The 26658-nt window shown below is 39.2% G+C and overlaps 1 protein-coding gene across 1 annotated transcript in view; it reads left to right on the top strand.

The window, feature by feature from the left end:
• kcnj4.L (potassium inwardly rectifying channel subfamily J member 4 L homeolog) overlaps window positions 1-26122 on the top strand; it is a 39147-nt gene extending 13025 nt beyond the window's left edge. Inside the window, exons 2-3 of the mRNA XM_018258881.2 lie at window positions 15354-15941; window positions 24480-26122. Coding sequence (XP_018114370.2) covers window positions 15922-15941; window positions 24480-25788 — 1329 coding nt within the window. The 5' untranslated portion in view covers window positions 15354-15921 and the 3' untranslated portion in view covers window positions 25789-26122. The remainder of the gene's footprint in view (window positions 1-15353; window positions 15942-24479) is intronic.
• Window positions 26123-26658: the final 536 nt, after the last annotated feature.

Raw genomic sequence — 26658 nt, 5'->3', positions numbered from 1 at the left:
TATTGCTGTATTTATATACTAAATCTACTGTATGGGCCCAGAGGTTAAGCTGCCCTATAACAGTAATGGTCCAGTAAAATCTAGCCTTCAAAGTTGTCCACAGCAGCTCCTCATCTTGGGTCTTGTTAGACCATCTTTTATGTGTCAGCGACACTACACATACTCAATGTGCTCTGTGCTGCTATTCAGAATCTAAGCCTAGGGGTTGTCAAAACTCATCAGCACATTAGCACAGAGTGACGTTATATCTGTCGGGTAGCGGGTCCAAGCGGGTAAGAATGCGGGTTGCGGGTCCGGGTTGCGATTGTAGGTTGCTGGAACGGGTCGTCTAAGGGTTTCAAAAAATGGACCCACGCAGGACTCTACTATGAGTGTATCATGAGGAATGTGAGTACCTTCTGCTTTTAGATTTCCCTGCATGCGTACATTGTAAAAGACCCTTCCTTTAAGCCCTTCTCATACTGTCCATGTGGTTTTTCCACATTGTATTGTGACTTTTATAAATGATATAACATATATTGTAAGTTAGTCCAGCTCTGATATAATTTGTGATTTGTTTGATATCAGAAGTTATGGAGATACGGGGAGGAACAAATCTTCACTGGTAAAGGTCTGGTACAGCAGCCCAAAATATAAGGTAAAACAATTATTACTTAGTTCTTTGTTGAGGTTTAGTTCTTCTTTAAATGGGCACAAACCAAAAACCTTAAAAAAGAATTACAAAAACATTTTGCAATATCATAACTGAAGCAGAGCCACACTCATCAGCGCAGTGAACCAAAAATCTTGCCTCTCCCATTCAATATCTAATTGGACATAGGCCGGGGGCAAACTTCCAGCCAAGTACCCCATTCATGTGTGGGGTGGTTTTCCTTTGCCAGCAGTTCATTTTCATTCAGGGAGATTGTTGGTGCAAAGGAAGAACATATACATGAGCGCAGTTTGGACCACCACCTACATGGCTGAAAAAGTAGAAAACTGGCTCGTTTAACAACTTGGCCAAATGAGTACTTCTTCAAATAATTTTTGAAAAGATTAAAAAGTCATCTTCTTTTCATTCTAGTACCCTCATTTTATCCCCAGCTCATTCTGCCTTTTACCACCCAGTGCTTTTCCCTTTCTTCCCTGTTATTCTTCCTTTATGCCTAAACTGGCATGCCCCTCTTGCCTTCCCCATATCTCTTGCTGTTCCTCTTTGTCTTGGGGCTATAGCAGCACAGAAGGGATCAATACGCTGACGCTATTATTTTTCCATCAATGCTGGCACTTCACAGAGATACACACGAGGGGCTGTAAATGGCCACAGAGCAAAGGGACTCACATCTGAGGAACACAAACTGGGTATTGACAAGTACAGATAACTGAACAATTCCCCCACGTGTCAGCCGCCGCCGTAGGGTCAACACACTGGGCATAGAGGTCATATCCACAAAGGAGTCATTAGACGGCATGCTCACAGGCTGCAATGGGAGGGAAGGGAAATAACTGAACCTTTGGGAATGATGCATGGCTCTTTGTAAATATAAATAGATTAACCAAATCAATTAGGTAGAGTTCATTATTTTTACAAGTTGAACGTATCCAGGGTAACCAGCTGTTTAACAGGTTTCCATATTCTCTCTCTCTCTAGCCTCTTTCACAATGAAGCAGCTCATTAATGTAAGAAACCTATGGGCGCACTATTCAGCCCTCATATCCCCAGCAAATAAATTGTGATAGCAAGCAGCATTCGTTGGTGAAACTACAGGCGTGTTATGTGTTTGAACCACGGTGGATAAAAATAAACATTCTCCCACCCTGTCACTGTTGCTGAAGGCTTCCAACTCCAACTCTCAGCAAGCAGCTGATTTGGATTGTAACCCTTAAGGAAGACTAGCCTCAGAATATTAAATGTGTATTGTTGCCTGTGTAATGTTTAATATCAGTGTGCATATCAAATGGTTAATTCCGTCAGCTCCTCACTAAGCTGCAGGCAATGAAAATGCCCTAGAAGCATTTGCACATAATTTTCACTTAGTGTTCACATCTAGAAAGCATAATATTCACCTGAAAATCCATGGAGATCCTCTGCTAGGGACTTATCACCAGTGGGAGCTTCATTAAGAAATCAGACGCAGGTATGGAATCTATTCAGCAGAGTGCTTGGGTCCTGAGATTTTCAGTAACTTGGAGGACAATAACTTTAATACAAAAAACCGAATAAGATTATTATCAAAGTACGAGGTACAGTTTGTAGATACTGGTGTTTCCCGACACTGTTTATTACTACAGACAAAACCTAGCATGGCATAGGAATTTAACATTAATAGATAGAAGGATATGATTAGCAACAACTGTAAGCTCTTGTGGGTATCACCCTTGTTAGACCTACTATATGGGTTAGTCTGTTACGTACACTTGTGTACACCGCTGCAGCATATGTTGGCATATATGACTATTAATAAATATTAATAACAAAGTAATTTTCTAGGTCCTAATTTCAAATGCAAAAACATAAAACAGGAGCATCTGTAAAAAGAACATTTTGAAATTAAATAATCAGCTTTATGATTCATGAGCCCACTGGTGAGATCAGTAGTCGTAAGTGTGGGACAGTGAAGTTTTGGACCAATCCCAATAAAAATTTAAGATGATTCTTATTAATTTTCAATGTGGGCCAATTTCTAAGGTTTTGGCCCATATGACTATTAATAAATATTAATAAAGTCATTTGCTAAGTACTAATTTCAAGTGCAAAAACATGAAACAGGAGCATCTGTAAAAAGAAAATTTTGAAATTAAATAATCAGCTTTATGATTTATGAGCCCACTGGTGAGATCAGTAGTCATAAGTGTGGGACAGTGAAGTTTAGGACCAATCCTAATATAAATTTGAGATGGTTTTCATTTGTTTTCAATGTGGGGAAATTTTTAAGGTTTTGGCCCACTCCTACAAAGCTACGAATCACCTTGTGTGCCCTTATCCTTACACTCCCTTTCAGCACCAAATGTTATGTTGTACGTTATATAGTGAATAAAGTACCCCCTATTGTAAAATATAAGGATATTATAAGTGACAGAGGAGTTTCATGACCATATAAAAACACGAGGCTGAAGGCCGAGTGTTTTTATACAGGTCATGGAACTCCGAGGTAACTTCTAATATCCTCATATTTTACAACTGGCGGTATTTTATTCACTATATAACGTACAATGTAACATTTGGTGCTGAAAGGGAATGTAAGGATAAGGGCACACAAGGTGATTCGTAGCTTTTTACTATTTATTATAATACACAAATTTCAGTGAGTCATGTGACAGAAATGACATCAGAACTCACCGTTTATAAGGATATAATTTTCAAGATATTCATGGCTTTTGTGTATTATTATAAGGATATAATTTACAAGATATTCATAGCTTTTGTGTATTATATAGAACTTCTGTACAATTCCTTTATGTACATTTTCTATTTAAGGCCTTTAAACTGGTGCTGCTGATTTGCTGTTGTGGCAAGTACAACGCTATGTAAACTGCTGAAAATTAATTGCAAAAATTTGCAGAACATAATGTGAAAAAAATGTGTTTTTGTATACTCAGGGGTGGGTATGGGGGGTTGAAAACAGAAGCTTATAGAAATGCTATTTATAGAGTCAGGTTCAATTATTCCAGCACATGTGGGAGACAGAGAGAGTTTGGTGCACCAGATGCTCAATGCCACCACACAGAACTCTAATCTGAATATTCAGAGGATTATAATGTTATACACGGCATGTACTGTGCCATAGAGAAAATTTGCCCCCACGCTTACAGTAGGGGGTTTGGCTGGAAAAGCACAAAATACATATTTAAATTAATTGTATACATAATTAAATTCAATAATTGGTTACTTCCATTATTGCCACCCTCAGGACATTTCTTAACATGTGCCCTCTTTAGCTGTTAAACTGAAAGCTCAGCAAACAATCTGAATTCTGTTGTTTTCATGTCTGAAGCCCCAGAATTCTTGTACAGGCTGCTGTACATTATGTTTATAGCACACAGTTGTGTAACTAGATGTTATTGGGCCCCACAGCAAATTCATTTTAGTGCCCCCAACTTATACAGAGGTTGTCCTGTTTCACCAATGTATATTGAAATTGCTCAATTATTAGGGCCTCATGGGGCCCCTTTACCTCCTGGGACCCCCTTAGGACATACGTATGTATGCAAAAAAAACTGACATTGTCAAGTTACACAGCACTTGACATTCATTTATAACAAACACAGCTCTTACAATAATTTAATCAACAAGGGATCCCTTTTTTTTTTTTAAAACAAATGGGATCAGAGGGCCCTGCTCAAAGGAACTGCCATACACCAGAAAGGGCACAGTACCAGAATGTAATTGGGACCTTACTTGCCAAGAGATTATAAAAAAAGTGTTCTCATGTTTAAAATATTTTATATGGCCAACTTTACATTCTTAAAGGCCATCAATCATCAAAAAGGTTGCCTGCACTCTGGTTGGGGAAACAATGTTTTTTTCTTTAAACAGTGCCCCCTGTGGCCATGTTTAGTTACACACATGTGCATAACAATTGAGAATTGTGACACTCTGCTTAGTGTCATACCTCCCAACTGTCCCTTTTTCTGCAGGACAGTCCTGTTTTTGACAGCTCAGCCCACAGTTCCGGGTTTTTTACTGAAATGTCCCAACTTCGATCCCCTGAACTGACTCGAGAAAAAGATACAAAGTATCTAAAACATAATTAAAATAAGAGCTTTTTCGGGACAGAGCCCAGAGCAGCCAGCAGCTGCATTTAGATACTTTTGTAACAATTTAAGATAAGCAGGTCTCTTGGGAGAACAGAGACTAGCAGCTTAAAAGGAAATTCACTTTCATTAGCAAAACTATTATAACACATAAAACATGCACTAAAACTCCCAGAAATGTGTTCAAACTTTCATAACCTGCCACATTTTGTAAAATTGACATGATAATAAGGGGGTGTGGCCATAAAATTGGCTTGGTCAAAAAAATTGCTGCATGCCACAAGTTTTTGTCCCTCTTTTCATTTTTCAAATGTTGGGAGGTATGTAGTGTCACAACATGGCAAATCACAGTGGGAGTTCCTTCCCAGCATGAGTGCCTTAGCTCTCTGGGGGGGGGATTTATTTTTAAAATATTGTTTCCCCCAACTAGAGTGCAGGCTTTATTAACCTGGATTTTTATTTATTTTTTGATGATAGGGGTCCATTGTTACTCTTTGGCAGTTCTTATATTTTACAATGGGCTATATGTGTATTATATTAATGTGTATATCTATGTGTACTTTGCCTTCTTACCTGGGCAGCAGCTAGGGTTGCCACCTTTTCTGGTAAAAAATACTGGCCTTCCTATATATTTATCTTTTTTCCCTATTGATAACATTGGGACCAGCCATCATTTTTACCGGCCAGGCTGGTACAATACCGGCCAGGTGGCAACCCTAGCAGCAGCAGATTCATCATCCCCCATTTTGTGGGGGAAGCCCTGTCCTTCCAGGAATGTGTCAATTAAGCAATGACTGGGAAAAAGTTGTGCAGTAGTACAGTTGTGAGGATGCACACTTTGCAAACAAATACTGAGTCCTACACAGTCCTGCATTAAACCCTCTTCACTAAGTATTTGTTTGGAACAATGCACAATACTCACATTACACTACTGCACAAGTTTTGTCTTGTACACAGTATCTAGCAAGGCGCTAAAAGCATCAGCTTTGACCAGTGTAAAGTTGCTGTTTTATTGCTCATTAAAGGGGTTGTTCACATTTATGTAAAATTTTTGTTAAACTTTTTAGAATGTCCTATTCATGGAAACATTTCAATTGGTCCTTGTATTTTGTATTTTTTTTTAATTATTTGTCTACTCTTTGCAGATGTAAGATGGGGCTTACTGACCCCAGCAGCCTAAAAACTGTTTCTGGATGAGGTTACAGTTTTATTATTATTGTTTCTGTAACTTATCTTTCTGTTTAGACCATTATTCATATTCCAGTCACTTATTAAAACCACTGTCTGGTTGCTTGGGTAAAGTGCACCATAGCAACAAAATAGCTTCTGAAATTCCACACTGGAACATTACAGAAGTTATTTGTAAATGTAGTTGCTACTGAAAGCAGTATCTTTCTTCCCTTTTATATTACAGTAGAACTCTAGTTTTTAAGTTTTCAGGGGATCAGAAAAATTGGTGTGAAATGTAAGAATATGTAAAATCAGGGAAATGCATTATATATTGGTAGGACCAGGGGTGCTCCAGAGGCTGATGTTGACTGAGGCAGCAGTCCCGATGCCACCGCCCCCACCCTGCTCCGCGCTTCTAACTTATAGCGTCGGAGTGGGTCGAGGGGGGCCTGCATTGCTAGTGCAGTTTAAAAAAACAGAAATTCGGCTCTTAAAGTTACCAGAGGCGGCTTCTTGCCACCCCTGTTAAATGGCCGCTCAGTGCTGCCGGAGGCAGGAGGCCACCCAAACTGTGTAAAATGAGGGAAAAGTCTGTGTATGTAAAATTGAGTTTTCACTGTGTTTGGCAATCCTGGCTAGGTGAAAACTCAGGGTCACTAAATTCATCTAGAAAGACTGAACTTTATAAAATGACATTTTATAAAATGCAATCAGTATATTAATGGAATAAGCACTTTCCATAGCTGGTTCAACTCTCTAGGTCTGTTAAGCATGTGCAGAATGTCAGTAGTCAATGCCAGCCTCCCCAGTAGAAAAACAATTCTGCTGGCAAAGTGGAGGGTATAGCAAACTTTTAAAAATAGATGAATTTTATTTACCCTCCAATTTGAGTTGACACCCAGGTAGTATTTTAGCTAATATTTTGCCACCAAGCTGTTATGCCCATTTATCACATACCTGCACTAAGTCTTGCCTCTCCACAATTGCATCGCCCACAGCTATGTCACTTCTGCACATTTGTACACCCAGATTGAGTGGAAGGGATTTTCTTTGCACTGCTTAGTTTTTCAACTCTATAAGGAATGACTTGCTGTGAAAGAAGGAGGCACACAATGCAAATGTCCTTCCATGTTAAAGCACCAGCTAAGAAATAGATGATAGCACAAAGTAGATGATGAGGCCAAGTAGAAAACAAAAAGCTTGGTGTGGTGCTGATTGACTTAAAGGGATTATGTCATGATGTTTATGGTCCAGCACGTGTATTTTTTATTTATAATATTGGTGTGTAGGCAGCCATCTCAGGTCATTTTACCTGGTCATGTGCTTTCAGAAAGAGCAAACACTTCAGGATGGAACTGCTTTCTGGCAGGCTGTTGTTTCTCCTACTCAGTGTAACTGGATGTGTCACAGTGGGACCTAGATTTTACTATTGAGTGTTGTTCTTATCTAACAGGCAGCCAGGGTCGGACTGGGCCACCCCTGCACCCTGGATAATCTTCCTGCCGCGGTAAAAACCACGCACACACACAGAGGCCAGGGGTCCAGCGGGGGGCCCTTGGACAGCAGCACCAGTGGACCCCGGGCCCCCCCAGTCTGACCCTACAGGCAGCTGTTATCTTGTGTTAGGGAGCTGCTATCTGGTTACCTTCCCATTGTTCTGTTGTTTGGATGCTGGGGGGGGGGGTGGAAGAAAGGGGGTGATATCACTCCAACTTGCAGTAGAGCAGTAAAAAGTCACTGAAGTTTATCAGAGCACAAGTCACATGACTGGGGCAGCTGGGAAACTAACAATATGTCTAGCCCCATGTCAGATTTCAAAATGACATATAAAAAAAATCAGCTTGCTCTATTGAGAAACTTTCAGTGCAGAATTCTACTGGCGCAGCACTATTTACTGATGCATTTTGAAAAAAAATGACCCATGACAGTAGCCCTTTAAATATATGTTGGCAAAACAGATCACTGCCCTAAATTAATAGGGGGTGGAACCCCCTAAAAAGGATTTTCTGTGAGACCTGGAAACTTCTAGATATACCACATATCTATGATAGCAACATTTTTAAGGTCCCACAAATTTGGGGAGAATATTCAGCCAGGTCCTCACTGAGCCTTCTACACTGGCCACTGGGACTGTAGTATCTATAATTACATGCCACTGTCCTTAGACAAAGAAAAAGAGCTTCACCCATTGATTTATTGCAGCCTTAAGTACTGGGCTTCCTTGGCTATATGAATCAGCAACCCCAGTGAACCTACTGTATATACACAATCTGCTCACACCTGGCCAGGGACACAGCTGAACAAACTCAAAAACTAGTTGCCCAATGACCCAATAAACATTGCACATTGTTCTTCACTGACACTATTTGTGCCGGATGCTTGTAGGCTTTGTCTCAAGAAAAGGTAAACTGCACTTTGTGAAAGGTAATATTTATATTAGGGATGCACCGAATCCAGGATTCGGTTCGGGATTCGGCCTTTTTCAGCAGGATTCTGCGGAATCCTTCTGCCCAGCCGAACCGAATCCAACCCCCTAATTTGCATATGCAAATTAGGGACAGGGAGGGAAATCACTTGACTTTTTGTCACAAAACAAGGAAGTAAAAAATGTTTCCCTTTCCCAAACCTAATTTACACATGCAAATTCGGATTCGGTTCGGTATTCAGCCGAATCTTTCGAGAAGGTTTCGGGGGTTCGGCCGAATCCAAAATAGTAGATTCGGGGCATCCCTAATTTATATAGATATATCCCTTTTCTGCTCATTATTTCTAAATGCCTTTTCAAATGCTCTTGTATCTTGGCCTTGCAGTGGTACCACCAGAAGATTGCCCAGTAGATTGCCCCAACTTTACTAGCCCTAGAGATTTCATGCTGTGAAAGCCTGCACTCACTGAACATAGCTCTCCAAAGCACAGCTCTAAACGATGTTGCTCAGTTCATTAAGATGCTAATTGATATAATAATATGCCTGAACCCCTGAGCTGACGGCACAGCTGGTTGTAGGAGCTATGAATATCTCTGAGTCAGGCTGTGCCGGCTGCGGCTTTAAACTGAAAATTAACCCATTCTCTTCTATCTCTCATGAAAAGAGTTGATTGAGGTACTCGGAGTCTAAAAGTAAAATTAATTTAAAAGAGAAGCTCCACATTTGTAGGAAACCATAAGTGAGAAGTGGTAGATTCTACTAATGCATGTTGAAAGTACAGGTGCAGATTAACAGTGCACCCAGAATGCTAGACAGGCCTTGCCTGATGATCCCTGAAGACTTTTATTTAGACAGAAGAATTGGCAGAATAGATTGGTTCTGTTCAGCGGGCAGTTACAAACAGTGTGGAAGAACAAATGATGTGGTGAAAGGAAGAAAAACAGAACTACAGAGCAGAGATTTGAGGGAGAACAGTACTAGATGTCTTCTTGTAGTCTCAAGAGGGTCTCCTGGGTTCATTAGCGCAGAGAATCTGCCATTTCAAATAGCCACTCCAATAAAGCTGCATATGCTGCAGAGAAAAATTACATTCCTTTTTTTTATGCACCAGCAGCTTGCACTTCAATCTCCCCTTTTTTGAATTGCTATAGGAGCATCATCTAGTCCTCAGGGGTATAAGAGTTAAATTTGTCCTCCTTCTTCTAGTTTGGACGGGGGAACATACGTTGGTGACAGCTTGTTCTGAGCCTGCGTTGGCGAAACAAACCTTTACTTTGATATAATTTTGGATAAGCGACATATTTTTACGTCATTACTAGTCTCGGAATATGAAAGTAGCAAAAAAAGAAGACCCTGCAGAAGCTTTTTTATACGTGGTCTTTATCTCCTTATCTGGGATCCCAAGAGCCGCTTACTTACAACATGTATTAACAATAGATATTACATCAGATTCTAAAATAGAATCCCATAGCACTAATAACACAGTGGAGCACCAATCCTTTTGAATAAAGGAAACATAATCACCTCTTTCACTCACAAAGTAACAAGGAGGTTATAAAAAGAGCATGGGTAAGTTGAGAATTTAGAGTTTTTGATGAGACTTTTGATGGCTAATTCTATAGCAGATAGGGAGTATATGTGATACTATAACAAGCTAGACTTCAGGAGCACATGTAAGTTTTTGGTATCAGCTTTTTTTCATCATAAAATGTGGGCAATAACTTGCATGGAAAAGCCAACAAGGTATCTGCCCTTTTGTACTGCAAAGTTGTCAAAATGCTCAAAAGCGTTTTAAAAGGGGACGTTGTCATTTCATTTTTTTAAAGTGTATGTATAGATTCTAAGCACTAAATAAAATAACTTTGTAATCTATGTCTGTTAAAACATTTGTACCTGCTTTGAGATACAGCTTCCTCCCTTGATTACGATCCCCCCTTAAAATTCAGCTGTGAGTGATTTCAGTGATTTATGGGCTGCCCTTCTGATGCTTCGATGCTGATATCTAATGAAAAGGGTGGTCTAACCTTCACATATATGCAGACTTGTTGAGGAACTGCTGCCCCTTAGAGAACCATGGAGTAGGACAGGTCGGCGGCCGCTGAACTTCATGAAGGACTGTGATCAAGGGAGAGGAGAGAAACCTGCAGAAACGTCTCTAGCTCATCATCTGTAGCTCAAAGTTGTTTTATTTAGTGCTAAAACTCTATACATACACTTCTAAAAAATGACTTTACATCCCCTTTAAAGCTTTCAAACCAGTCTTACTTGCTCCACTGCAATGTATTAATTATCCTGTCCTCAAGCTTTGGCCCAGTGTAAAACGTTGATCAGTACTGTTGTACAGAATTTTGGTAACTAAAGGGCAAAATTTGTTGGAATCTATGTAAGATATTGTGTTTCAGTAATGTACGATATACACCACATAAAGAATAAACTATTGTCTGTATTTAATTTGTGTCGTGATTGCACCTGAATGATTAACCTTTTTCATAACACTCCTAGAAAATGAATGGCTCAGTAGTAGTCCCATTAACAGATACAAAAGCCAATATTTCAATTTACACTTCACTTTCACATTTTTATCACCATCCTCTGACAGTTCTGGCTCACAGGAATACAAAAAACATGAATTCCTTAATGTATCACATATATCAAATACTGAATCTGTTGTTTATTTTCTTCTTATGACATGATTCACATAAGAATGAAATAAGATGACAGGTAAGAAAATCTTAATCCACAGACATGTATATGATTGTCTGTCATGTGGAAGGGAATGAGCTACAGATAGATAAGGTTCTGCAGTCAGAGGCTGTTGGTTGTGGATAACTTAGAAGAAACATACTGTCTACCCTGAGCTGAAGACTCCAGGCTGCGGTGGATGCTTACAGGTGTGGGCACTTATCCATCTGACCTGATATAATGGTTGCAGCCTGTGAACATGCTAGGGACTAATTTGATTCTCAGTTCAAGTCTAGTTGGACCTTGGGTTTTTTGAAAAAGGGATCTTTCCATAATTTGAAGCACTGTGCCTTTAAGGATAATACAGGCTGATATGTATTTATGCAGGTGCCAACAAATACAAGGTATTACAATATTATTATTATTATTATTATTATTATTACAAAGAAAAAATGAATTAGTACTTGTGTGGACTCTGGAAAATGCCAGAGGGGCTGCTGTAAGATGCCATTGAACCATTATTTATTGGGCTGGTGGGTGGTGAAATGCCAGGGCCTATTTTGACTCCCAGTACAGACCTGATGTATGTTATGGGATTTTGCCAGGTTTGAGTAGGCAAATACATTTCTGTGATTTCTTGGGCAAAGCCAACACCAAAGTACATAAAACTTTCCAATATACATTACTGGAACATTTTCAATGACTTTTAAGTTGTTCACGTTATTACTATTGAAAGCAGCATTTGTTTATCCCTTCCTGTTCATCGATTCCGAAGGGGAAACGGTTTTGGGCAGAGACCCCTTTTAATAAACAAGACAAAGTGAAATCTGAATTAAATAGTTAGAGCAGGTGAAAACTTCAAACTCTGACCATGTTTACTACAGGTATGGGACCTATTATCCAGAATGCTCAAGACCTGGGTTTTTTCCATAATTTTGATATACATTCCTTAAGTCTAGAAAATAATTTAAACTTTAATTAAACCTAATAGGATTGTTTTGCTTCCAAAAAAAGGTTAATTATATCTTAGTTGGGATCAAGCACAAGGTTCAGTTTTATTATTGAATAGAAAAAGGAAATTATTTTTAAAATTGAATAAAATGTAGTTTATGGGAGATGGTCATCTAGTAATTTTGTGCTTTCTTTCCCTAATGTATATATTGAAAATATCTGCCAATCTGTGGGTTCTGGCAAATGCCAGAGGGGCTGCTGTAAGATGCCATAGAAAGTCAGTATTTAGTGGGCTGGTCGGGGTTATTTGGGTCTTGTTGTACTTGGAATACCAGGGCCTATTTTGACTTGACTTACCCTTTAATATCAGTATCAAAATTGGTGTGTATGTGTTGGATGTCTTATGTTGTATCTAAATTGCCTTTGGTAACGGAGGCAAGCAAAGCCCACCGATCAGTGCCAAGGAGGGGAGGAAAGAAAAGCCATTTGCAAGACAGAACTGAAGAATAATGAGTTGTGTTAGAAAGTGATTGTACCATATCTGTTATAAAAATAATTAAAGAGGAACCACTTTGCTCCAGAATTCATCATTTTTCCACATATACATGTCAAAGCCACATCTTTGCAATGATTTGCGCTAGGCTAAGCAAAATAACTGTATGTACTAAATGAGCAGCGCAGTGATAAAAGAGATGGATGAGGCTGACAGGAACTTTCATTACACAATATAGTATAGGCATGTAATGGATGAATGTTCTGAATATGTTTAGGTGATGTCTGAGTGAAAGTGCTGAGGAAGTCCCTTATATGAAGGATGCTGGAAAGAAAACGTGAGGGTACAATGATAGGACAGAATCAATTATTTTCCCAAGGCAGCTCCTTAGTGACAACTGTGTGCTTGTTCAAAGTGAAGGGGTTTCATCTGTGGGTTTCGTGGGGGAAGAGAATATAATCGACTCTACTGTTGTCAAGCTGATGCTTAAACAAGTTGCCTTTTTAGCATAAGGTGATACTAGACCTAAAGAAACGGGAAAATATTTTATTTCGAATCCATCAATAAAGTCATGGCAGGGAAATACAGAAAATTATAAATTAGATGAACAAGAGAAGGGGGCAGATGAACGAATGAGAGAGAGGGGGTGGAATTAGTTGATGCAGAAATTGGTGACGAGCATGTGGCTGTAGGCCATGAAGATGGACTTGTTTAAAAAGGGGGATAACAAGGAGAATATTCATTAAACTACAGTAAATAAAGATATTTAAAGATATCCACGTCAACCTAAGGTGTGTGATATCTAATTCAATTTTACTATATAAGGTAAAAAGAAAACTGGGCCACCAAGAAATGCAAATAATGAGCAGAGTTCTTGCTAATTACTATTCTGCTAATGCATGATTTGTGCATTCTCTCATATTTGCCTCCAAAAAGCAAAATAAGAACAGTGAATAAGCACTTGCTTTAATATGAAAAGGCATTCAGTGATCCCTTCCAATAGCTTGATTTAAGTTACTGATACTGTGTGCCAAAATAGCAGCAGGGCTGGATGGTGTTTATTTAACCTGGTAGCTTATCAGTCTTATTGTGGATATGCAAGGGCGGCTGCAAATACTAATTAGTCTGTGTTGCGGCCAAGATGAAAATGATCACAAAATGACAAATCAGATGATATTTTTGAATAGAATACATGGTCACGTTTTTTTTTTACAAATATTAATATTTATATTACTGTTTTTTTCCCTTTTACTTTTTTTAAAATCTTTTTTCTATTCTCTCGGTTTCCCTGATGCTGTTTAAGGTTTGCTCTTTAATTCTGTGTTCTCATTTTTATATTTCCTTATATTCTTTTTTAGAAAAATGCTAAAAGTAGTGCAGAGAACAGGCTTTGAGAAGCACTGTGGCTGTGGTACAACCATTAAATAAAATATGTGAAAATGATAGAGTTTACCACAGCCACAGTGCTTCTAAAAGCCTTTTCTCTGCACTACTTTTAGCATTTTTCTTTGCTATCCCATAGCAAGTCAGCTCCCAGTGACTATTATCCCACTGCTACTATAGGCACCATCTCTCCCTACTATACCTGCTATCCCACAGTCACAGTACCTTCCTAGAGACTATTATCCCACTGTTACTATAGGCACCATCACTCCCTACTATACCTGCTATCCCACAGTCCCTTCCCAGAGACTATCCCACTGCTACTATAGGCATCATCTCTCCCTACTATACCTGCTATTCCACAGCCACAGTCCCTTTCCAGAGACTATTATCCCACTGTTACTATAGGAGCCATCACTCCCTACTATACCTGCTATCCCACAGTCACAGCCCCTTCCCAGAGACTATTATCCTACTGCGATTATAGGCACCATCTATCCCTACTATACCTGCTATCCCACAGCCACAGTCCCTTCCCAGAGACTATTATCCCCACCACTACTATAGGCACCATCTCTCCCTACTATACCTGCTATCCCACAGTCCCTTTCCAGAGACTGTTATCCCACTGTTACTATAGGCACCATCACTCCCTACTATACCTGCTATCCCACAGCCACACTCCCTTCCCAGAGGCTATTATCCTACTGCGATTATAGGCACCATCTCTCCCTACTATACCTGCTATCCCACAGTCACACTCCCTTCCCAGAGACTATTATCCCACTGTTACTACAGGCGCCATCTCTCCCTAATATACCTGCTATCCCACAGCCACAGTCCCTTCCCAGAGACTATTATCCCCACCACTACTATAGGCACCATCTCTCCCTACTATACCTGCTATCCCACAGTTCCTTTCCAGAGACTATTATCCCACTGTTACTATAGGCACCATCACTCCCTACTATACCTGCTATCCCACAGCCACACTCCCTTCCCAGAGGCTATTATCCTACTGCGATTATAGGCACCATCTCTCCCTACTATACCTGCTATCCCACAGCCACAGTCCCTTCCCAGAGACTATTATCCCCACCGCTACTATAGGCACCATCTCTCCCTACTATACCTGCTGGCTTACAGCCACTGTCCCTTTCCAAATGTCATTATCTCTACTGCTACTGTAAATGAATCAGTAAGGGAGAGGTTTTCATTTAAGTGTAAAATGTTTTGCTCATCAGTACAATACGATTCTATGGTACTGAGCCCCAAGGCCTCCATTTTCAGTGTGCTTAGTACAATCCCAGTATATCAGCCACTCTTAATTCTCACAGCCCTTGAAATGCCTCTCCATATGCAGTAATGTCTATCAAGAATTATTATGCAACTGAAAGCTGAAGAAACAGATAAAAATAACTCACATTTTCTAGCATTCACATTTCAGCAGATGGTTTTAGAGGCAATTGGCTTGCAGATTCTTTTATCTATTGCTATTTTTCCTCCCCCCACAGAGAGAAGAGCATGGATTGTTACCCTGAAGACTCATAAGAGATTATAGTGCTAATACTAAATTAACGCGGAGACTTATTGAAGCTCTATACTGCTATTAACGTCTTGCTGCTGATGCAAAAACACATGTATCTCAGTGTGGAAACTGCAAGAAAAGTAAGGATCCCAGCGCTGGCACCACGATTTGTTTCTAGACAACTACAACAAATTGGGATATCTGCATTTTGTAGCTAAAACCAAAGACTGCCAAATTAGGATCACATAAATAACTGAATTGGGCACAGTACAATATTAAATATCTGCCCTATTTTATTTGTAGCACTGATTATCTTATTTTACAGCGAACTTCAGTACAAGTGTCTGCAAAGTTGTAAAGAACTCAAAATACAATTTTTAGCTTGAAGCGGATGCACCGTTTCAGAAAATGAGCGTGGACTTATGAGATACCGTTATGTCTCCTGTTGGATCTCAGATTGCTGCCCTGGAGGGCCTTAGCTGAGGAGTGACGTGTGCTACAGAGAAAATAGATTCTCCTCTTGTATCAACTAGCAGAAAATCCCAAGATTTGTCATGGATACTATTCGTAGCAGGTATGTTTTTTTTCGAGTCCCTCTGTGTCCGAATATAATGTTAGAACATATAATTCAGTTCTATCATTAACTAATTTAATCCACGCAAGGAGGCAGCCATCTTTAATGTAATGCAAAAGTGTTACACGTCAGACTATTTTAAAGGCTTGCCTTCTGTTGGCCCAACCAACGCATATGCCATTTATTTTAAGTGAATTTTATTGTTTAAAAATAAGCATATACCCAGAAATAAGTTTAAAAATTATGAGGTAGTTAGGTGAACCAATATCCCAACAGATTCAATTACAGTAAATATCTCATCTAGAAAAATTCCATAGCTATAACTCTCTCTTAGCAGCAATCTATTATCCAAAATGTTTGGTCACCGTACCTTAAGTCTGCTAAAAACATTTAAACATTAAATAAACTCAGGATTAATTTGTCACCAATATAAACTCATGCAGTTAAGTTGGGATCAAGTATAGGGTTTTATTACTACTGGAAATTCATTATCCAGAACGCTCCAAATTACAGGAAGGTTATCTCCATTATACTGACACTTTTTTTGAATTATTTTCTTTTTCTCTCTAGTAATAAAACAGAACATTTTACTTAATCCCAACCAAGATACACATCATCATTATTGGAGGTAAAACAATCCTATTGGGTTTATTACACATTTCAATTGTATTTAAAGGAAAACTATACCCCCAAAATGAATACTTAAGCAACAGATAGTTTATATCAAATTGAATGACTTATTAAAGAATCTTACCAAACTGGAATATATATTTACATAAATATTGCCCTTTTACATCTCTTGCCTTGAACCACCATTTCGTGACTCTATCTGTGCTGCCTCAGAGATCACCTGACCAGAAATACTGCAGCTCTAACTGTAACAGGAAGAAGTGAGGAAGCAAAGGGCAGATAAGTCTGTTAATTGGCTCATGTGACCTTACATGTGGTTTGTATGTGTGCACAGTGAATCTTACGATCTCAGGGGGCGGCCCTTATTTTTTAAAATGGCAATTTTCTATTTATGATTACCCAATGGCACATACTACTAAAAAAGTGTATTATTATGATAATGGTTCATTTACATGAAGCAGGGTTTTACACATGAGCTGTTTTACTCAGTATCTTTTAATAGAGACCTACATTGTTTGAGGGGTATAGTTTTCCTTTAACTAGACTTAAGTTATGGAGATCCAAATTATGGATAGACCCCGCATCAGGAAAACCCATTCTGGATAAGAGGTCCCATATTTGTACAGAGAAAAAGGAAATCGTTTTTAAATATAAGATTTGCTTAAATAAGGAAAGTTACTTTGTCACTTGGGTGGCAAATGATAACACCAGCCTGGGGTATCAGGTAAGTGAATATAATCACTGGGGGGCACCAAGCATTTGGCATCCCCAGTCATTATAAAATAGAATCTATGGGAGATGGCCTTCCAGTAATTCAAAGCTTTCTGGATAACAGGTTTCCAGATAAGGGATCCTATAATTGGTAAACTTAAAATAAAAGCACAGACATGCCAAACAGATTTCTCTTTGGAACATTGCAACAGATTCTCTATTCACTGCAACTATTATAACCTTATAATACACAAAAGCCATGAATATCTTGTAAATTATATCCTTTTAAACGGTGACTAGTGACATCATCATTTATAAAAGGTGAGTAGTGATATCATATTTGTCACATGACTCACTAAAATGTGTGTATTATAATAAATAAAGTAGGAATATATGAGGATATTAGAAGAAACCTCGGAGTTCCATGGCCTCGTACTTTTATATGGTCATGGAACTCCTCAGTGACTTATAATATCCTTATATTTTACAATAGGGGGTACTTTAATCACTATATAATCTATTATAACTAGCCCACAGTATCTATGCCAGAGGATCAAACAATGCTCGAGATTTGTTAAATACAATGGGATTTATTTGCAACCTATTTTGTTTTTTTATACATTATCTTTCTATATGTTTATCAGTGTTTAGTAGCATGGTGTTTTTTTCTGGAAGAATAATGTTGGCTAAATGAACACTACTGCCTCCCATATATTCTGATATGGTCATTTAATACAGGCATAGCCACACTGTGCTAAAGAAAATAGATAAGGGAGCACCATCCATCAAATTGAGAAAAAAGAGATGGTGTGCAGGATCCAAAGTATAAGAAGAAAGAGTATATCCATAAAGCACCTAACCATCTATAGATCCGATAGTTCATATATAAATTAAAACGTAACTTTTAATATATTGCTAAAATCGTACACGCAGAATGGATTAAAACAAAGGTAAGAGCAGGGGGTTGGAATGACTGGGGGCAAGAGGTTATTGGCACATATGTGGCCTTATGCAGAGGAGTAACACGGTTACCAAGTCAATAAATTCAACCACACCTAAGGTTTAGTGGAGAACATTCCTTCGACCTCCACAATATGCCCCATTCCAACCCATTCACCCACAGGAGATCTCCTCCTGGAGGTAAAACAATGGTGACACAACAGTCAATGATAACAGCTCGTGGTTAAATTGCATAGTCAAGGTGCTAACCTGCATCTTAAAGTGTCTATAACAACTAATTTGTAGTTATAAATTAATAGATGGAGAATACCCCTCTGTGTTCCGTAGGTCTCCAACTCCTTCACCCACGTAGCATCCCCTCCCAGAGATAACAAAGCTGCCGTGTAAGTAGCGGTTGGATTACCTGCCTGTCTGTAGTGCTTCCCTAGAGTCTGAATCACTTAGCGATATCTGGTTGGTAATCAGTGTAGGCTACCCCTTCATTCACCACTGAGGCCACATTGTGCCACTCCAGCAGTAAATGTACCTTTACCTCAATATGGCAAATGTCTTGGCTGCTGAATAAAAAGCTAAATAACTCAAAAACCACAAATAATAAAAATTGAAAACCAACTGCAAATCTGTCTCAGTATGTCACTCTCTACACCAGGGATCCCCAACGTTTTGAACCCGTGAGAAACATTCAGAAGTAAAAGGAGTGGGGAGCAACGCTAGCATAAAAAATGTTCTTGGGATGCCAAATAAGTGCTGTGATTGGCCATTTTGGAAGCCCCTATGTGGATTGTCAACCTACATTGAGGCTCTGTTTGGCAGTACACCTGGTTTTTATACAACCAAAACTTGCCTCCAAGCCTGGAATTTAAAAATAATCATCTGCTTTGAGGCCACTGGAAGCAACATCCAAGGGGTTGAAGAGCAACATGTTGCTCACGAGCTACTGGTTGGGGATCACTGCTCTACACCATACTAAGGGGCAGATTTATCAAAATGTGGGTTATAAGCTTAATCAATAAAAACTCTAACTTTCATCCATTGATAAATACAATTCTAGAAATCCCATAGGAATGAACAAAACACGAGTGCTTTAAGCTTTAAACTCACATTTTGATAAATCTGACCCTAATCCAATAACCACGATGCCATGAAACTTGTAGCAGTAGGTGTTAATTGTTTGAATTATATAGCTGTAGGGTGTGAATTGTTGAGAAACTGCCAGGGTAAAGATGTTAGATAAGCATTGTATGTGGCTAACAGGTTGCATTGCTAATTCACCCCACTTAATTAGGGTGAGATTCAAAAGCAAACCACATGGCCCCCATTCAAGTCACTGATGGGCTACTAACTGGTAACAGGTTAGAGAACTGCAAAGCAGGAAGTAGTGTTCTGGCTATTACATTACACATCTGTCGGCTAACTATATTAGAAACATGTTTTATTTTGCACAGCCTATTTAGCCAGTTTTATTTTTATACTGCACAGTTCCTTTAAGGCTTGGTAGTGTTCAGCAGGGTCAGATTGTAACGTAAGCCTCAAGACTGGATGATTGGAAATGAGTAAGGCAGACAAGTTAGCCATTTGGTGCAGTTAGGATAAATACTGCTGAACTGGTAACAATGCAAACCAAGCAAAGTCCAAGTCAAGGCATCAAAGGATCATTTAGAGTCTAAGCAAGAGAAAGGAGGCATTTTTGGTCGGCCTTTACTCTGTTGCTGATGTAACTACATGCAAGCAGAAGTGGCTCAGATGAATGGACCAGGGACAAGGAGCAGCCTGCAAATATACACAGGCTGAGAGCAGCAGAGCCTACAGCACCATGTGTCCATAGCCTTTATGCAAAAGCTTTGCAAACACCAAATGTCCCAGAAGAGGTCGCAACTTGCATTCACTTTTATTGCAGTAAAATGTTTTGACTATTGTAGGCTGTTAGACCTCAAGTTAAGTATGCCAACTGAATTCAAATCAAAATCACTAGTAGAAAATCATCCTCTACAGCCTCCTTTAAAGAAAAACTTTACCCTAAAAATGAATATTTAAGCAACAGATAGTTAATATCATATTAAGGGCATATTAAATAATCTTACCAAACTGGTATATATATTATTGTTTATATGATGTAAAATATTGCCCTTTTACATCTCTTGCCTTGAACCACCATTTTGTGATGGTCTGTGTGCTGTCTCAGAGATCACCTGACCAGAAATGCTACAACTCTAACTGTAACAGGAAAAAGTGTGGAAGCAAAAGACAGAAATCTGTCTTTTAATTGGCTCATGTAACCTGACATGTATGGTTTGTTTGCTTTGTTTGTGTGCACCGTGAATCCTACGATCTCAGGGGGCGACCCTTATTTTTTTAAAATGGCAATTTTCTATTTCGGATTACCCAATGGCACATACTACTTAAAATGTATATTACAGGTATAGGATCCCTTATCCGGAAACTCGATATCCAGAAAGCTCCGAATTACGGAATGGCTGTCTCCCATAGACTCAATTTTATCCAAGTAATCCAAATTCTTAAAAAGGATTTCGTTTTTCTCTGTAATAATAAAACAGTAGCTTGTAATTGATCCCAACTAAGATATAATTAATCCTTATTGGAAGCAAAACCAGCCTATTGGGTTTATTTAATGCTTAAATGAATTTCTAGTAGACATAAGGCATGAAGACCCAAATTACGGAAAGATCCGTTATCCGGAAAACCCCAGGTCCCGAGCATTCTGGATAACAGGTCCCATACCTGTATTATGAAAATGGTTTATTTACATGAAGCAGGGTTTTACACATGAGCTGTTTTATGCAATATCTTTTTATAGAGACTACATTGTTCAGGAGGTATAGTTTTCCTTTAAGTTAATTTTAAAGTGAAAAGGCACAGGGGAAAGAAGGAAGAGAGAATGACATATGTGGCGAGGGGAAATGAGAAGACGCCTTCTTTTTTGAGGAACAGGACAAGATTATAGTTATATACAAAGACAGACACACCAAAGATACTGCAGAAATTCACCAATATGATCAGTTACCATGGAAATGTTGAACATTCACGAACGGTTTCATAATGTTAGATGCATGTTATTAATTTCAATACATTTTTGAATCCTTAATTGTGGTAATTTAAACTTTTAACAAAGCTGAATTCCAAGTTTAACTCGTGAATGCTCAATCACTCTATATTAGGGCTTTATTTTGCGTCCATAAGCACATAGCACTTGTGTCTGGCAATAGTTTAAGAACCCTTATATTGGAAAGCTAAAGAAACTCAATATTTATTTTACCTGGCGCATAAGCCACACATCCATTATGTGACAAGCCATCTAGTTTTGACACATGCCTTGCATCTGCTGCCCTTTCAATTCCTTTTTATGTATTTTCTATAGTTTGAAAAAAGGTATTTATGAAGAGGGTGTCCTATTAGCCCGTAAATTTAGTCAATGTCATTCTATGTATGCAATTGTTACTATTAATGCATATATGAACCCAACATAAGGGATGTGCTGTATGTCCTGAATACCTAAATTAACAAGGCCAAAGTGGATAAAGATGTCAGGGAACCTTTGACAAACAGGTGTTAAATACAGGGATGGAGTGGGCCTACGGGAGCTGTTATCTGCACCTTGTGCTCGATTTTTAATGCATTGCAAAGTATAAAGTGCAGTTAACCCTGTATGCTACTGTTCCATTTATTGGTTCAGGCTAAAAAAACTAGTCATTTTGTTGATTTCTCTTTTAAAACTCCCCCCTTGGTTACTCTTCTTTGTTACAGACTTCTCCAACTGAGCAGGAGTTTAGAAATGAAAAAGTGTAGCTACAGTTTACAACGAGGTTGGAATGGGAGTAACCTTAAAGGAAAACTATACCACCCAAACAATGTAGGTCTCTATAAAAAGATATTGCATAAAACAGCTCATATGTAAAATCCTGCTTCATGTAAATAAACCATTTTCATAATAATATACTTTTCTAGTAGTTTGTGCCATTGGGTAATCATAAATAGAAAATTGCCATTTTAAAAAATAAGGGCCGCCCCCTGGGATCGTAGGATTCACTGTACTGTATGTTAGGTCACATGAGCCAATTAACAGACAGAGTTGTGTCTTTTGCTTCTACACTTCTTCCTGTTACAGTTAAAGTTGTAGTATTTCTGGTCAGGTGATCTCTGAGGCAGCACACAGACCATCACAAAATGGTGGCTCAAGGCAAGAGATGTAAAAGGGCAATATTTACTTAAATATATATTCCAGTTTGGTAAGATTCTTTAATATGCCACTTAATATGATATGAACTATCTGTTGCTTAAGTGTTCATTTTGGGGGTATAGTTTTCCTTTAATATCCAGCAGCGTTCCTCAGTAGATTCTACATCAAACAGTTGATTGCATCTGTTAACTCTAGGGATGCACTGAATCCACTATTTTCGATTTGGCGGAACCCCCGAATCCTTCATGAAGGATTCGCCCGAATACCGAACCGAATTTGCATATGCAAATTAGGGGTGGGAAGGGAAAACATTTTTTACTTCCTCGTTTTGTGACAAAAAGTCACGCGATTTCCCTCCCTGTCCCTAATGTGCATATGTAAATTAAGATTCGGATTCAATTCGACCGAATCCTGCTGAAAAAGTCAGAATCGGTGCATCCCTAGTTAACTCCTTCACCTCCACTTTTTCCCCCATCATTTCATCATGATGTCATGAAGATGACATCATTCTCCTATTTCAACTGCACAGATAGAAGGGTGAGTCAGGGTTGCGTGGGCCTCGAGGTGGGGGATGTGAAAGAGAAGGTGCAGTGGGTCCCCTGTTGTGTCCCTGCCTGAGACTGATGCAGAAATTACAGGCCTGAGCTCCTGTTCGACGCCACTAGGGCAGTAAGTTGCCGTGGTAACAGAGTTGTGCTGAGTGTGTAATAGTCACAGATGGTTCTTGCTATGAAACCTCAGAGAGCGAAAATAGGATTCTGTGTTACATAAGACGCAGTGAGGTGCAGAGAAGCTGTTAGGGTCCCCCCAGCCCTGATTTCTTTGTATGTTCTGAATACCCCACTCAGCATGGTTCTTAAGTCGAATACGATAAGACAAGTAGATGAATATTATATATCTACAAAAGTCCTCTTTATAGACCATGAAGTACCATGTCTTGCATTATAATCATAAGATGCTGCTGCTGATGATGATGATGATGAATGTTGCAGTCACTCACACCAGGGTTCATTTATAATCTGGGATAGGCAGTAAGAATAATAATGTCTATCCCACTGCACTCAACAGTTGCCAACCCAATCTCAGAAGAAAATCCTCACTTCACCTGGTTTAGTGCTGCTTGTACTTAGTGGCATTTTTATTTACACAGCCAGAAAAAAGGTCACTGGCACATGGATACAAAAAGAAATTTTGAAAATTCACACATGCAAAAAGCATAGCAGGTAGTTTGCATAGGTAGATTTTGCGTGTATGGTTTCCCCAACTTTAATCCAGGCACACACTAAATTGTGTCCATCGAAAATTTGCCACTTCAGGTGCACGGTGTAGATAACTGCATTAGTGTTTGATTCACTTGGTACAATTCAGTCGCAGCTATTGAACAGGGCTGTATTTAGTTGTTGCCCTAAGCAATTCATCTACCATATTTCATCAGAGCAGACTGAAGGAGTGTATGTTGCAAAGTGTATGTTGCAAAGGAACATGTTTAGACACAAGAACTTCTCTGAATAGGGTCAATGTGTTTTTAATTTTGTCTGTTTTATCATTTTATGTCATAAATGAGCTCTTGTGACTTTAAATATCCAACATCATGTTGCAATTTGCAAAGGTCCTTAAGTTCAGAGAAAGTTGAGATACCCTACTTTTAGCATTAAAGTTTCATTCCCCTTTGTCATTGGTTGTCTTTCTCTTCTTTTTCTTCTTCCTTTCATACACAACTCTTCTCTACACTGTCTTTCCCTTCACTGCCATGTTCTTTTCCCCCTCAATATCTTGTTCCGTGTGTCTTCCATCTCTTCTTCTGTGTTTGCTTTTCCTCATTCCAGTTTCTATATCTTCCTAACTTTAATAATAAGCCTGAAAGATGTAGTTTAGAAACAGCGGACGAGGCTTTAGGATGCCACAGTATTCATCTCTTAGCTTTATTTTACACAAGGTGTGAAATCTAGTAGTGTTTTATTATTTAAAGTGTGCCTTATTGGTATTTACGACCAAATAGGGTTGCAACTCTCTAATTACATCTCTCTCTCTCTCTCTTGAAGTCGGTACAGCATTGTGTCCACTGATGAGGAAGGTCTTCACATGCCATCTTTGGGCCTTAATGGTAACTGGACATCTTCTCTCCACCATTCCCACTCACGGCGAAAACGGCGCAACCGATTTGTAAAAAAGAATGGTCAGTGTAATGTCTACTTTGCTAACCTTAGCAACAAGTCCCAGCGCTACATGGCAGATATCTTCACCACCTGTGTAGACACCCGTTGGCGTTACGTGCTGCTCATCTTCTCGGCCACTTTCTTGGCCTCCTGGCTATTCTTTGCCTTCCTGTTCTGGTGTATTGCTTTCCTGCATGGGGATCTGGGCACTAGTAGTGGAGTGATAGGTGGAGGTAAGCAAGGACCACCAAAACCATGTCTGATGCATGTCAACAGTTTTGTGGAAGCATTTCTCTTTTCTGTAGAAACACAGACTACTATAGGCTATGGGTTTCGCTGTGTAACAGATGAATGCCCATTAGCTATTCTTGCTGTGGTGGCTCAGTCAATACTTGGATGCCTGATTGACTCCTTCATGATTGGAACAATTATGGCTAAAATGGCTCGACCCAAGAAGAGGGCTCAGACATTGCTATTCAGTCACCATGCTGTCATTGCACTAAGAGATGGTAAGCTCTGCATAATGTGGAGGGTAGGTAACCTCCGTAAAAGCCACATTGTGGAAGCTCATGTGCGGGCACAACTGATTCGACCCTATGTTACCCAAGAAGGTGAATATCTACCTGTGAATCAACGAGACCTAAATGTAGGATATGACAGTGGTTTAGACCGCATCTTTTTGGTCTCCCCCATTATTATTGTTCATGAGATTGATGAGGAAAGTCCACTTTATACAATGGGTAAAGAGCAGCTGGAGGGAGAGGACTTTGAGATTGTTGTCATTTTGGAAGGCATGGTTGAAGCCACAGCCATGACCACTCAAGCCCGCAGCTCCTATCTAGCTAGTGAGATACGCTGGGGACATCGATTTGAGCCTGTAGTATTTGAGGAGAAAAATCACTACAAAGTGGACTATTCCCATTTCCATAAGACCTACCAAGTTCCAGGTACTCCTGTATGCAGTGCCCGGGAACTGCGCGAAAGTCGCATTACCGTATTACCCTCTCCGAGCGCCTTCTGCTATGAGAATGAACTAGCACTTTTGAGCCAAGAAGAAGATGAAGATGAGGAAGCAGATGGCAGTGTACCAGATGAAGGAGTTATACACGTCATGGGAAGTCACATGGAGCTAGACCGACTCCATGCCTCAATGGCATTAGATAATATTTCCTTTCGAAGGGAGTCAGCCATATGATGCCACGGATCATTTATGGAAGTTTCCTTCCTAGTGCTGGCATGGCTTTCTTATTCCTGTGCCATGCAGAGTGTTTTAATAGATTTGTCTGTCTGCAGACTACCACCCTAGGAAGCCCTATAAATGCCTGTTCTGAACATATTCCACAAAGTGTGTTCAGTCTTTATAAATGGAAAGTAAACGTTCAAAGAGCCAAAAAATTATGTTTCTGATGGTCAGATAGTAGGACAAAGTAAGAGAGGTCACATATTGAGGACCTGTGGGCTGTCAATCATTGTATTTAAATATTTTGTACAAGTATGAACTCTAAATAAATCTTGAATATGTGCTCTTCCAAATTTTACATTTTATACCTATGCTGTACATAAACACACAAATATGCATTTACATCTGAAGAAATAGCAACCTGAAGAACAAAACCCAATAATATAAGCTATTCATTGCTCTTAAACCACATCTCCCATCATCAAGTATAACAAATAATATTTTAAAGCCAATTATGGGGGAGAATGACAGTTGATCTATGTCAGTAATTAGCAGCATGTCTGGGGTGCACCAGGTGTCTCACTTGCATGTAAAATACATATGCTTTGCTTGGGAAAAAACACCCACTGATATAGATCTTGGATGGTAACCCAAGCCAGAGCATTTGTTTTATCCAGTCCGCTGGAAAGAGGAATTTTGCGCAGTGGTGCTACTCCTAAACCCCTTTAATACCCTTCCCCAATTTTTTTATAGCCTTCCCCAAATAATGAATTTTCTACAGGTACAAGAATGTGTTAGTTAAATTAAAATATTAAATGCACTTTAATGGGACTGGAAAAGATTAGAAAGGATTTGGTTCTGGCCTCAAAACTAAGTTTCCAGTGC

Source organism: Xenopus laevis, chromosome 4L (assembly GCF_017654675.1).
Source record: "Xenopus laevis strain J_2021 chromosome 4L, Xenopus_laevis_v10.1, whole genome shotgun sequence".
NCBI classification, from domain to species: domain Eukaryota; kingdom Metazoa; phylum Chordata; class Amphibia; order Anura; family Pipidae; genus Xenopus; species Xenopus laevis.
This window is presented reverse-complemented; position numbering and strand designations above follow the sequence as displayed.